A 14,828-nucleotide genomic window follows, 5' to 3' on the forward strand; every position below is an offset into this window, starting at 1 on the left:
GTTTTAGTAGCCACTTTGGGGGGCAGTAAATAAGCTCTCTGAAGACCTAAGTTATTTCATTTTTCGTAGAGTCATATAGTAATGAATGGGAACCGAATGACTAAAAGCACAGGTAACTTACAAGTATTTCCAATGCTTTGGCATTCTTCTTGACTTTGGCCTTTTCAAAAAAGATGACATCATCTTGTTGCTCCAAAGGATATTCTTTAGGCAGGAAAACAAGAAATAAAAATTTAGCTTTAGGGTGATAAGGTAACTCTGTCCTAAAAATAAACATTCCTGTAATTATCCAGCAAGTTGAATATTGGAGAGTGTGTTTTGAAACACTCCAAGGACATGAAAAGAGCTGGCTGAGTCTAAAGTTAGGACAATTTGCTCTGCTCCGTAGGCTTCTGCCCCTTAGGCTACAATCAAGGGAATCTGATAAAGTCCAATTTACAAAACTAAAAGACAACAAAAATAGACATTAAATCTTCAAGGGTCTAGTGATTTACTTGCTAATTAGCTTCAAATTTCTCCGTCAACATTCTCTGTGTTTTTGAAAGTGAGAGTATGGAGTGTCATGTTAATTTATAGAATATGGGGCATTTCTTCTCATTTTTACCATTGTTTGAAATACTCTTTAATTTATTTGGAAGATCAGAGCAAATATTCCAAGGTGTTTTACAGAATTATGGACAGAAATTTTTGTTCTTTCTTGACTGTTGCGTGAGGAAGCATTTCCTCCTGCTCTGGAATTTCTGTAGTTGTCTGTATCCAATTTCCCTTTTGAGCTTGGTGACATGGTCCAAGCAGCTTGTGGAGTTCTGGCATTACTAGAAATGGTGACTTCAGGGCTGTGACTCAAATATTTGCTTCACTCATGTGACCCCGATTAGCTGCCAGTTCGGCCAGGTCATGAATGAAGTCCTCAGTTTGTTTGGAGAGCAGGTTTTCCTTTTCTCCACCGCTCCCGCCCCCCTGCCGCCCCACCTCTATTCCCACTTCCCCTAAGTAAAACTTCTGCCTGATGGTGAATCAATACAATACACTTAATCTCTGGGGGAAAAGTTCTGAGTGGTAAAAAACGGAACTTCCTACTGAGCAACCTTCTTGAAAATACAGTGATTTGAGGTTATGACCTTGTTGAAGCTGAAGACATTCAAAGCAATGGGTGATACATATTTTTTTTTAAAGACTTTTGACTTAAGTTTTGGCTTAAGTATGCCCAGTGCATTATATCCAAATATATTTGACTTGTTTCATTTGGTAATGTAATTGAAAACATTTAATTGCATGATGCTTTCAGACATCCTTGTTTTTTCAGGCCATATATAAGTGTTAATAAAACTCTAGGTTTTTCAAATGTACTTTTTTTTTATTATCAGAAAGAGCCATATTGCCTGATGTTTTGTCACCTTTGATTAGTGCTCCTTTATTTTCATTAAATACTGTTGGCACACAGCTTGCCATGTGGAAAGAACTGTAGAGTTTTGGGCTCTACAATACTTCATGATAAAATTAACACCAAAGAGATATATAAAACTTGTACTTATTTTTTGTCCCATTTTCCAGCTTAAGTTAAACCTGATGTCCACAAAGGCAGATAGCCATAATTATTATGACACAGGATGTTTTCAATCCGAATAGAACATAGAACATGGTAGCAATGAGAAGCATATGCTACTAGACAGTGCCGTGCCTGGCTTATCTCACTCATCATTAATGCCCTGCAGGTCCATTCATGTTGTCTCAGCTGGTGGATTCCTTTCTTATGGCTGAGTAATACTCCCGTGTATGTATACAGCACATACTGTTTTAACTCTTTTAATAGAACTTATTAGGGTGACATTGGTTCATCTTGTGTGGAACTCTCTGCACTTCTTGGACTTGTGTATCTTTTTCCCTCACCAGGTTAGAAATGTTTTCGGTCATTATTTCTTCAACTAGGTTCTTGATCCCTTGCTCTCCCTCTTCTCTTTCTGGTGCCCCTATGATGCAGATGCTGTTACACTTCATGTTGTTCCAAAGGTTCCTTAGACTGTTTTCATTTTGAAAAATTCTTTTTTCATTTTGTTTTTCTGATAGGGTGTTTTCTGCTACCTCGCCTTCCTAATTGCTGATTCTTTCCTTTGCTTTATCCTACCCCTTGTTTATTCCTTCTAGCTTATTTTTAATTTCAGATGTTTTATTCTTGATTTTTGACTGGTTCTTTTTCATGTTTCTTTGTTGTGTTTGATGCTTTTGAAGTTCTCACTAAGTTCCTTGAAGTTCTCACTTAGTTCTTTGAGCACCCTGATAACCATTTTTTGGAATTCTGTGTTTGATAAATTGCTTGCCTCTGTTTCGTTTACCTCCTTTTCTGGAGATTTCTGTTCTTTCACTTGAGGTGTGTCTCTTTGTCTCCCCATTTGTGGGTTTGTGTCACATTGTATAGTGGGTAAATATGTTATGTTTCCCAGCCCTGGCAGGGTTGCCTCATGTAGTAGGTGTCCTGTGGGACCCAGAGACACAGTCTCCTTGATCACCTGCGCTGGATACTCCAGGAAGGTCTCTTGTGTGGGTTGTGTGAGTCCTCCTGTTGTAATTGAGTCTTGATTGCTGTTGGCTCATTCGTGCCTGCGATTGTCCCTCAAGCTGGCCGACCGTGAGGATTGACCCCGGCCATATTGTACAAGCTGCTGTGCAGGTGGGTACTGGCCACACAAAGTGGAACTTGCCTCAGCAGATTCTGGTGCCTGCTGAGGTCTCCCTTTGGATATGCTGCTTGTGAATCTAAGTTCCACCTGAGAGAGATGGTGTCTGTAGTGTGGGAGAGGGACTCAGCACAGGGATCCTGCTGGCTCTCCCTTTAGCTCTCTCCCCAGAGGTGCAAACCCCAGTCTCTCCTCACGGGACTCTCGTCTGCTCTGCCTTTCCTTTGCTGGAGCCCGGGATGAGGATCTGTAAATGAGTTTTTGTGTGTTGGCTGTTTAAGTGGGTACTGTGTCTCTAGCAAACTTTCTTCCCTCCCTGGTAGACAGAATCCCCACAGATGTTAAGTGGGTGCCTCTTCCTGTCTCTGATGCTCTTGGGCTAGGGAGCCCTGTGTGGGCTTGAGACCCCACACTCCTCAGGGGGAGCCTTTGCAGCTGAGATATCCCTCCGGCATCTCCGTCAGTGCCCATGGGAGAGGGGGCCAGCCCTTTTCGCATCTCCGCTCTTCCTACCAGTTTTAACATGGTTTCTTCTGTAAATCCCTGGTTATAAGACTTCTCTTCAGCTAATCTTCAGTTGGTTATTCTTGTTGATTGTTATGTATTTTAGTTCTAATTCCAGTTTGGTCCTGGGAGGAGGTGAGTGTACCTTCCACCTACTCCACCTCCATTGTGTATCCCCATATTTTCTTTTATTCAACCATCAGTAGACATTTAGGTGGCTTCCATGTCTTGGCTATTGTGAATATCGGAAGTATGGATATCCCTTCAAGGTAGTGACTTTATTTTCTTTGGATATATATCCAGAAGTGGGATTGCTGGGTCACATGGTAGTTCTGTGTTTAGATCGCTAGGTCACATGATCTGTCTTGAGTAACCTATATATCTTTCCATAATGGCTGTACCGATTACATTCCCACCGACAGTACACATCTTTTTCTCAATATCTTTCCAAACACTTACCTTTTTTCTTTTTGACAATAGCTGTCCTAAGTGGAATGAGATGATATCTTTTTGTGGCTTTCATTTGCATTTTCATGAGAATCAGTCAACTCATATCCGCTCTTAATTGTCTTGAACTGGGAACAGATTTGAACTTGAACTGCAACTTGTGTTCTTAGCTTTTTGGCAAGAACTAGTTGTGTGGCTTTAACCTACCTATGGAAGGATGGGAAATAAGGGATTGCATGGAGTATTTGCTGATCTGTAGGTCACTGATGTGTACTGGTTTGCATGGGGACAGTGTGGTGAGCATAGGCTTCAGAGGCAAGCCAGCCATTGTTGGGCGACCTTGATTTTCATGGTGAAGGGCATATATTATGTTAGCTGTTCCATTTCTCCTCTTCCTTTCTTCTACTTATAAAACGGTGCCTTTGTGACCACTGACAAAGAACAATGGTGTTTGGACTGCAGATAGAGAGAGGCCTTTGGAAATTGACACATTAAAAAAACTTTTGAAACAATGAAAAAGTTCAAAGAGTATTACGATGACCAAGTTTTCACCCTTCACCTTGAATATAAGACAACTGGCATTATTGAAATTCTCATTAATCGTTTATACTTATAACTCTTCAGTTAGTGTTAAGTCTTCAAAATGGAATTGAATAACCACAGTACTACCTTAGATGGGTGAACTGCAGGGAGCAGATTTAACCAAACCTTTTGATGATATTTACATGTTGGCCTGCTTTCTTAAATTGACATATCTGCTATATTTGTCCAATATACTTATAAAGAATGATTATTATAAAGAGATTTTAAGTGGAACCAATTAGAGTTTAAAAATTATTAGTCTCTTCTTACCAAAACACCGGATGCAGATATTTCTGTATTTTTTTCCTTGACCAAATGAAGAGCTTTACTGGGGAAAGGATTTTTTTATCTTTTTTTTTTTTTTAATACATTGCTTCACATGAGTACCTGGTACTTTGGGAATAATTTTCTCAATAATGTAGCCTGAAAAAGTAATGTTTGCATTTCTAATTCCAAACCTAATTCTTTTTCTTGCCAGCCACATCACATCTTCTGGATTCTAACTCTCATACTACAGTGTCATTGGCACCATCTTGGTCTTTGACTTTGTTCTTTTACTGCTGGTGTTGTGCACAGGTGTTCCATAGCCTTTTGTTTTTGTAAACACCTTTGTGCCACAGAAAGAACTTCTGGGAGTACAGTAGGCAATCATAAGTATTTGTTCAATAGTTAATTATGTTACAGTTTAGCAACTGGAAAAACTTCAATTGCTATTACTTTTTCACATCTCCGTTATGATAACTGATGAAGTTAATAAAAACCCTAAGACGTTTCTGTGTCATCTTGTATTTTATTTCTCTGATTAGTTGAAAAGTATATGAGATAAATAGCCAATGTGGTATTTGATTTATCAAAGCCACACTATTCTTAAACCTTGCTGAATGAAAATAAACTCGTGTTATACATCGATTATATATTTTGTTTCTCATCCCTCACAATATTTTTTTTAGGCAATAGAGATTTTGCCAAGGACGATCCATTGGAATTTAAGTCCCACCAGTGGTTTGGAGCATCTGTGAGATCAAAGCAGGATAAAATTTTGGTAAGTCTTTTGGATACTTATTCATAGGTGAGTTTAGTCGATTTATATGAAAACAAAGAAGTTTCATCTTTAAAAGCTGATGGTAAACCTCAGTGTGCTCAGAGGCACAGGGTACAATGAGGTAAAGTAGCTCTGATCCAAGGCCACCCTGCCTCTCTTGTTCTTCACAGGCTGGCTGTCTGCTCCTTTCTGCCTTCATTCCTACATTTGCATTTCTCCCACCTCACTTGATAGTTCCCATCAGTTTGTTTCTATTCATTCAGGTTAAGGAATGGTGTGCCTTTGATTAATCAAACCCCCTAGTACCTGCTTCTTCAGAAATACAACAGCCTTCTCTTTGCCTCATCTTCCCCTGTGTCATGGCCCCAAACCCTTGCTCCTCTTTTCAGAAACTTTTAGAGTTTTCGATAGTAACCATCTCTCTATCTTCACTGTGCATTTTCTTCCCAGCCACTCCAGTCAGGCTCAAGTAGGCACAGGCAAGGTCACCCTTGACTTTCAGGCCCCTGAAATCTACTGTCCTTAGTTTTATTGCCCTCTCAGCACTGTTCAGCAAGGTCAGTTGACACATTCTTTTTGAAATAATTTTCCTCCCTCGGCTTCTGGGACACTGCACTCCCCTGCTTTTCTCCCATCTTGCTGATTACCTTCGCAGTCTCCTTTTATGGCTCCTCTTCTTCTGGGTTTCTAATGTCGGGGTGTCCCTGGGCTCTGCCCTGGGCCCCATATTCTCTAACTAGACCATTTACCTAGTTTTTATTTTTCATGGCTGTAAATACAGGGGGTGGAGGATGGGGCAAAAGTAGGTTTACAGTTGTGAGTAGGCAAAACACAGAGTTTGTTCTTATATTATTATTTATTAATTTTATATTATTTTCCATACGAACAACCCTAAACTTAGTTTTGCCCCACCCTGTATCACCTGCATGTCGTAATCCTCAAACCTGAAGATTATTTCTCTGAGGTTGCCTGGATTGTCTGAAACACTGATTTTTTCAGAGGATTTTTATCCTTGGACTGCCTCCTTTGATTTCAGGCCTGTGCCCCACTGTACCACTGGAGGACTGAAATGAAACAGGAGAGAGAGCCGGTGGGAACTTGCTTTCTTCAGGATGGAACAAAGACTGTTGAGTATGCTCCGTGCAGATCGAGTATGTATAGGAGGCTGTCCCAGCTTTTAAGAGGGTTGGGAAGCCTAGTGTGTTAAAAATGTGAGTGTGTTTGAGTGTATGGGTGGGTGTTAATATTTATTGACGTACTGTGACGTTTGATGACAGCGAAATGAAGACAGTCCTTTCAGTATAAAGTAATTACACATGAGAAGTCAGTAAGCTTGTCTCACTAGTAACTAATTTTCATCTTTCTTGGTTAGTACTAATTGATATATGCTTTTGGGAATCTGTATTTTTAGCCACTTTTAGTCAAAAGATGCTCCATTGAGCTTTTCTAACAGAGATGTTAGAGATTCTGATTCAGTAGGTCCATTTTAAATTCTTTCTACAAGGTGATTTTGATGGATACTGACGTTTCAGAACTTTATAATATGGTTTTATATTAATAGTTATGTTAAAATTTTGTCTTAAATTGTCACAGTTTATATTGGAAGGTGAATCATTGAGCTCAGGATTCTGAGTCTGAATTTCCTTGCTTTTATTAGAGTTTCTTTATCAATACATTATGAAGCTTACCCCTATTTTGATAATCTAAAATAAAAGATCTCACACTTTTCTCGAGTATGGTTTGAAATTTCAAGTGAAATTGATACTGTGACTAAAGACGATTTTGAGCATTTATAATTTTCATTGTACTTTTATAAACTCTGTACGTCTTTTCCCCCAGAGAGTCACAGATCCTTTTGCCTTCCCACCCTTGTTAAATTGGCTGTCACTCCAGGTCCTCCTTATACCAGAACGTAAGAGTAGCCTGCCGGAATGCAGTATGGATCGCTTCTCGGCCTTTTGGCTCAGATCCAGTGACCTGCAGTTGGTGTTTACACCTAGAGCGCTTTTTAGGCCGTTGTATTTTATGTTCCATTGGTCACCGGATAAGTACAACATGTAAGACTTTTACTCTAGATTATTTCTTCCATGTTGAATGGCCTATGACACCAGGTCAAAGGAACTACTCAGTTCTCAAAATTCTAAGCAGTTGAACCTCCGAGAAATAACAAATGATTTCATGCAACACTCCTTTCTAGCCTACCGCCATGACCCTACTTGTTGTAACTGAGAGGTTGACATCAAAAGAATGATCCCTCCCAGAACGGCATTGCTAATTAGGATGGGCTAGAAAGCAATCCCTGCACAGGACAGAGGGGGCGGGCAGGTTTATCCTCAGTGCTGGATGCCGTGTGTGTCACCTTCATACTGGTGTTTTGGTCTTAGCACTGTCGTCTTTGTGGTGCGTGGGAAATGTGAGGACGGAATTGGTTTTAAATTTCTGTATGGCAAAAATGCTCCTATTGTGAGGAGATAATATTGTAGCTACGAAGAGTGAGCTAACTCTTGTGTGCCACGTTTGTAACTTACTTATATGGCGCACACACACAGTCACCCTTACGCACCTATGTCAGATGTGGGAATTGAGACTCAGACAGTTGAAGGAATTTTTTTTTTTCTGCGTCTTACAGTATCAAGTGGTCTCATGAGGATTTGAACCACGTCTGTTTTATTCCAAAGGAATTTTTCCCCTGTATTATAACAACAGAAAATGTTTTCTGGTTCAGTTGCCTCTGTATTAAGCACAGTTTTTCTACAAAGGATACATCCTGCTTTCACGAGTACAGGTTTGGATAATTCCTGATATATAAGAGTGCAGAGAACCCTTCTGATAACAAGCATTCTGATGATCTTCCCTGTGGATATACTGCCATGTTAATCTAGTAGTTTTTGTTATTTCGTCTCTTCAGTAATAAATAGTTCTTTACTCACCATGCATTTGAAGGAATAAGGCAGTGTTTGCATGATCCATCTGTTAAGTAATGCATTCATTTTTATTTGATTTAGGCACAAAAGTTATAAAATCTTCCAAAACCTTATTTTCTAATGTATGTAACATCCAAGTCAGGTCAGCAAACTGTGGCTGTGAGCCCCTCGTTTCAGAGGAAGTTTTCTTGGAGCACAGCCCTACTATTTGTTCACAAGTTGTCTGCAGAGGGAGAGTTGAGTATCGCCCCAGAGACTATACAGCCCCTAAGCCTAAAGTGATTACTGTCTGGCCCTTTACAGAAAAGATTTGCTGATACCTGATCTAAATAATAAAACCTCAAATCTTAGAAAAAGTACAAATAACCACCTCAAAACAGCGAAGGAGATGCCTCTCTTCCCGCTGCACATGGCTGTCTGGATCCCTTGGTCGTTGTGCGCGATTTCCCACTCAACTTCTGGACATTGAGCTACTACCTACAGGACCCAGTCACAGGGGCAACCCGCCCAGATAAAAATGCTCACAAGTGGGAATCTGAGAACTTGGGTATAGTCTCATAATCTGCCGACAGCCTGCCTGTAGCTGTAGGTGATTCACTTAACCTCTGTGGGCCTTTGTTTCATCGTTGGGAAAACGCTGTTTTGCACAAAAGACTTCAGAGGTATGAATTTAGTATCTTGTGTCATCTTCATCCTTCAATACATCATGCAACCCAGTGAGTGATTTTCCGTGGGGGCTCCAGCTTTGTAGAGGTGCACTGCTAACGTCTTGATACCGTTGCTTGTTTTGGTGGTGGTCATTTGTGGGGGGTTTCTTGTTCGTTTGCTTTTGTTTTTAACATTAACCCATGTGGACCCCCTGGGCATCTAGCTTGACTGTCTGTAAATAGCTTACCTTATTACTGATGGCATTTGCTTTTTTCTTTTTATGACTGTATGCCCACTCTTGGCATTACACACTAGGGCAAATGTCTTTCTGTTCTAACTTAAACACTCTTTCAGTTCCTTGCTCAGACTGACTCTTTTGTTCCTTTCTGGCTTGTATACAGATTTTTCTTCGTTTTAATTTCTAGTTGGCTTTTCCTTTTCCTTGAAGGTTCCTCAGGGAATTCCAAATACATTACTGATTTGAGGTATTGCAGCCTTCCGGCGTAGACGTACCTGGGCTCAGATCCATGCTCTTATTTACTACTAGTTGACCATGGTCAAGTGACTTCACTTCCTATAGCCTTAGTTTTCTTCTCTGAAAATTGTGAATAATAATAGTATCTCTCATAGGATTGCTGTAAAGATTTAAAAAGATAATGCCAAGGAAAATGCTTTAGAATAGTAAGTACCTGGCTCACACTAAGGGCTTGATAACCATTAGTTGCTCTTACTATCATAATCAATAATATTATTATGTCATTCAATCATAATATTACTGTGTAATCAATATTATTATTATCAGGTTTAACAAGTAGGAGGAATATTAATAGTCCAGAGAAGTAAAAAGAAAAGCCTTCAGTGAAGTAGACTATAGTCAACATAAAATTCTTAACATTCTCATAAACACTTAGTTTAATGTGTACCTGTTAAGAAAATTGTAAAGGAGAGTAGTGTTAGATGTCCTGGGAAACCATATAAAGCATGTAATTGTACAGTATGATAATAAGAAAAGGGTGTCTTTATAAATAGCCTGAAATAGTTCCCCAGATGCAACTTGAATAAAGGAAATAAACGGCTGGCTTGAGGTCAGAGCAGAATTCCTTAGCGTGAGTTCACGAGACACTGGAAACCCCAGCCCTGCATTTTCCCAGTCCCTCTTGGTTAGAAAAATTTACACTGGGGTAGCATTACACTTCTGAGGGTATTTTCTTTAAAAAAAACTCTAAATTTAGGTATTAAATGTGTAATCTTGGGGCAGTTCCTAAGTTTATAAAATGGGTTTAAAATTTTTGATGGGAGTATTTGACAGAAATTCTTGCAAGTTGTCCTAATGACTTAAAATAGAGTTTTTTGGTTCCTGTATTTGGGTGGCAGATACAGTGAGACTATAGCATAATTATTTCTACATTGTAACATTGGCTACAAGAATTCCTTGACATTATCAGAATGGGCATTTCATAAGGTGGTTGTCTAGTCATTGTTGTACACCTAAAGCTAATATAATACTGTATATCAATTGTAATTGAAAAATAAAGAAAAAAATTCCTTGATAACTGAAGAGTAGAGTTTTTCATTCTTCCTTGTTATTAAAATAAAACAAGGGAGAATCTTCAGGTTCATCCTTACCTCTGTTCTGGGCACATATTACTCATGGTTAAACTTTATTTTAATTAATTGACCAGTTGTCCAGAAACTATCTCTTTCTGTGAGAACCACAAAAAAGGGGTAACTACAGAAGAGTAGAATGACTGAGTCTGTTTGCATTGGGAGGTCCTTGGAGACGCCACGAGGAGAGACACTCACTTTTACGAGACCGCAGGACTAGATGTGCTGTGAGGGTAGGTTCGTGTTTGCCTTTCTCAGAGCATTTCTAGGTTCTGGCTCTCTCCTGAAGCTTTGAACTATGTTTTTTAAATCATGTTTTTTTTTTCTTGTTATTGTTGTTGACCATAAAAATGTACAGAGGAAATGTGTGTACTAGGGATGTATATATTGCTTTACTAGTGTAAAGACCTAAAACTATAGTATAATAATAGTAAGAAATAGGAATTTTAAATTGGAGTTTTTAACTCACAGATCACAACTCATCGTTGTTTCATGAAATCAAAATAGTGGGTCATAATCAGTAATTTAAAAAAATGGAATGAAATATAATACAAAATATTACAGTATATTATTTTGTAAAATTATTTTATTTATATGTTTGTATGCCAAGTGAAGGCTTATTCAGGGCTGTGATATAAAATATAACCTTGCTGTGGTTTGTGGTTAAAAATAAGATGTTTGAAATTCACTCTCTTGGGTTTTCTTTGTGTTCCCTGGTGACTTTAATCTCTCTCTGTTACCATATCTGAGAAAATGGAGCTGATAACATGCATGCTTACTTTTTTAGAATGTGGTAACTCATTAAGTGCGTGGCTGAATGAACACTCCCAGAAACTAGTACACTATCTTATGATTGTAGTGATATCAGATTTTTCTCTTGTTTTGTGTTGTTTGTTTTTTGGGTTTGTGTATATTTCCAATCTTTTTATTTTAGAAAATATTGATGCTGATGGACAGGGATTTTGTCAAGGAGGATTCAGCATTGATTTTACTAAAGTAAGTTCTCATTCAAGACTAAATGAGATTCTAATCTACCTTGTCTAAATCATGGTTAAAAATTGGTCAGTATTTCAGCTTCTCTGTAACTATTACTTGTTTTATGAAAACAGCTAGTGAAAATGACCCATGCGTTTTGGCATTCTTTGCATTACATAATTCTTTTCCCTAGATGTTGCTTTATTGAAGTTGACATCGCAATGGGAATGGAGGCCAGTAGGAGATCTCTTCAGTGGAGGACAGACAACGGTTATGACTTAGTATCAAAGTTGCCAGTTAGATTAGTTTCTAGAATATTAAAGTTTTTCGGTTTTGGTTAAAGTTGATTTTTTACAAAAGCTATCAATGGGAGCTTTGTTACAAAATTAGAGTGTGGTTACATAAAAGCTGAGAGGCATGCGTATTTGCCATCTATCGTATGCCTACAGGCACCCAGTAAAACTGAAGCAATTTAATTATTATAATGGACCTTATATTCAGGATTCTGTGTATTTTTAACTAAGTTAATGTGCTTTCCCGAGTTGATAGTTTTTATCTAGTTTTCTAAAATAAAAATTGCATTTACATTTTCAAAGGAAAATTTTCTCGACTACTTTCCTTTATGTAATTTTGTATGTGTAATTTTTTTTTGGTGGGGTGTGTGAACACTTTGAGTATCAAATTGAGAATATTAATTACTTTTTAGAGAATTCTCAAAATTACATTGATTAAAAGTAGCTTCTTTGGAAAGCTTAATATGGCTTTCTTAGAAAATGCAAGTAAAGAATGCCTTAAATTTATTAAAATAATAGCAACTATAATCATACGATTCAGAAGAACTAATAAAGCATTTTTTAAAAATTTACATTTTATTAAAAAGTTTTAAACTAGGTCCTGATAGTTCTACTTAGCTCTCCTTGCTAAGTAATTGATTTTAATTTAGTCAATGTGAAATTCATAATTCAAGATTTAAGGAAGCAAAACAGAGATAAATGTTAATAAATATTAGGTTTAAATTTGCATGATATACAGGGTCCAGCACAAATAACGCCCCTTTTTTACAACATAAAAATCTTTTATTACGGAATCATAAGCATGTAATTCTGTAACATAACAATATCACACTCAAGCACACCATGTGATATTTTAGGTGAAATGTTCAAATTGCTGCCCACCTCACGCAAGACATTCCTGTACCCTACCAACCACACTCAATGGCGTTACTTCTGCTGGACCCTGTATTTTCAAATTGGTATTGTATTTTTTTAAAAAAGTGTTGATGTTTTGTATACCTATGCCTGCACAACTGTAACCCTAGAAATATTCTCACATGGTGAAGAGTCATTGCTAAATTAACTGTTTACTTTCTTCAACTCATTTCTGAAAAAAGGGAGTCCTTTTAAAGCAGACAACTTAGGAGTCTCTATTCCATAGCCAGGGCAGGAGATTGTCTGTTGAAAGTTTGAATGGGCTATATGAACATTTGAAGCGGGAGGTAATTTTTCTAACCTCCAGCAAGAAGAGGTTGCTAAATATTATGCTTAAACACTAAGTACTTGGAATTAGGTACATAGTTTGTTAGAGATATAAGAAATGTTAGTCAAGTGTAACTTGTATATATAATATACCCTGAAAAATGTACCTTTTAACTTCACTCCTGTTTTGAGCTGCAGGACACTAAAAATTTCCCTATAGATGAAAAATTTGTAGTGATTGTTAGTAATGAAGTTTGCATATGTAGTCACAAATGTAATACACAGTATTAAGGAGGGACTTTTTCCCCTTATTGTAGCCCTATAATTCTTTGCAGTAAGTACTCAGCACCAAATTTGTGAAACAGCCAAGACCCATATTAAAAGAATATATCATAACTTTCCATTTTTATTTTTATTTTATCTTATTGTATTTTACAAAAGGTACAATGAACATAACTGAAACTGAGTTAGATGAGTTTGAGATTTATGATTTTGTTTGCTTTTATATATATATGTTATAGTCATATATATGTGTGTGTGTATATATATATGTAGCTTTTGTTGTCTATAACAGTGCTTTCAGTTTTTAAAGCTGCCTGGTTTTAAATATGTATCTTTTTGTTGTTTGATTTAATCTAGGCTGACAGAGTACTTCTTGGTGGTCCTGGTAGCTTTTATTGGCAAGGTAGGTTAATGGTGTTTAAATTACCCAGTGATGACTGTGCTTAAAACTTATATGTCTTGCCCTGGCTGGTGTAGCTCAGTGGATTGAGTGTGGGCTGTGAACTAATGGGTTGCTGGTTTGATCCCCAGTCAGAGCACATGCCTGGGTTGAGGGCCAGGTCCTCAGTGGGGGCCATGTGAGAGGCAACCACACATTGATGTTTCTCTCCCTCTCTTTCTCATTCCCTTCCCCTCTCTCTAAAAATAAATAAATTGAATCTTTTTTTAAAAAAGGGCCCATCTATCTTATCATGTGCCTATGAGATTTTTCAAATTATTTTAAAGAAATACAAAAATACAATTTAGATGTAAAATCACTATACTATTATTATATTTATATGTAGCATTTTATATATAAAATATATAACATAATATATTACATAGTACATGTACTCCTAGTAGAAAATAATCTGACTACTTTAAAAGTAAATTACAAAGTAAATTATGAAGTGATCTAAAATAATTCATTTCCTCGTTTGTGGGGCAGACTGCTCCGTCTCTGCTCAAGAGCCGTGATGTAAGTGTTAGGGAGTGTGTGGAACTTAGCTGTAACAGGTGAACTGTAGCATTCTGAAAACTCGTGGTTTTAAAAGTATTTTGAATATGCTCATTGGGATTTTTAAATGGTTACTTTATCATTAATCATCGACATCAAGAATGATTTTTGCTTGAGTTTTAAAAATGAGAATCTTATTAAGTTTCAAAAGAATATAATTACACTGGCGTTGCTGATTGATGTAACAGTAAAACACTACATTCTTCAGTCATTGTGGGAAGTCTTAATGAAATTACCATTGGAACAAAGTATAATAGATCATTATTTGCTGATAGTTTGAAAATAAGTAACTAAATCTACTTAGATACACATATTTATTTCATATATTCACATGCTTATTTCTTGCTAACAAGTGCTGTTTACAAGGTTGGAACTCCTGTTTCTTGGTATTCTGATAATCCAGCATTATCATTATGTGGAAGAGCAGGAAAACCTTTGAATATTGACTTGAAAGTACTGTCTGATACTGAATTTTACTTCCATGTTCTCCACTAGGCTTTCCTTCCTTGCTTCTTTGTAGGAAAACCCGTAGTTTTGCTTTATAGAAAGGGAAGCTAAAGGAAGACATTTCCTGAAGGATAATAGGATGAAAGGAGCATGAGAAGGAATGAGAAGTGGGAATCACTGAAAAGTTGAAAGGGATGGCAAAGGAGAGAATGAAAAAAAATCAGG

At 37.5% G+C, this 14,828-nt stretch overlaps 1 protein-coding gene across 2 annotated transcripts in view; it reads left to right on the top strand.

Annotated features, from left to right (window-relative positions):
* Positions 1 to 14,828, top strand: part of ITGAV (integrin subunit alpha V) — an 80,311-nt gene that overhangs the window by 20,847 nt on the left and 44,636 nt on the right. For both annotated transcript variants that reach the window (XM_053918836.2, XM_053918835.2), the window contains exons 3-6: positions 5,159 to 5,250; positions 6,287 to 6,401; positions 11,362 to 11,423; positions 13,517 to 13,562. In XM_053918836.2, the coding sequence (XP_053774811.1) occupies positions 5,159 to 5,250; positions 6,287 to 6,401; positions 11,362 to 11,423; positions 13,517 to 13,562 (315 nt within the window). The remainder of the gene's footprint in view (positions 1 to 5,158; positions 5,251 to 6,286; positions 6,402 to 11,361; positions 11,424 to 13,516; positions 13,563 to 14,828) is intronic.

The sequence above is a fragment of the Desmodus rotundus genome, chromosome 2 (assembly GCF_022682495.2).
Source record: "Desmodus rotundus isolate HL8 chromosome 2, HLdesRot8A.1, whole genome shotgun sequence".
In the NCBI taxonomy this organism is placed as follows: domain Eukaryota; kingdom Metazoa; phylum Chordata; class Mammalia; order Chiroptera; family Phyllostomidae; genus Desmodus; species Desmodus rotundus.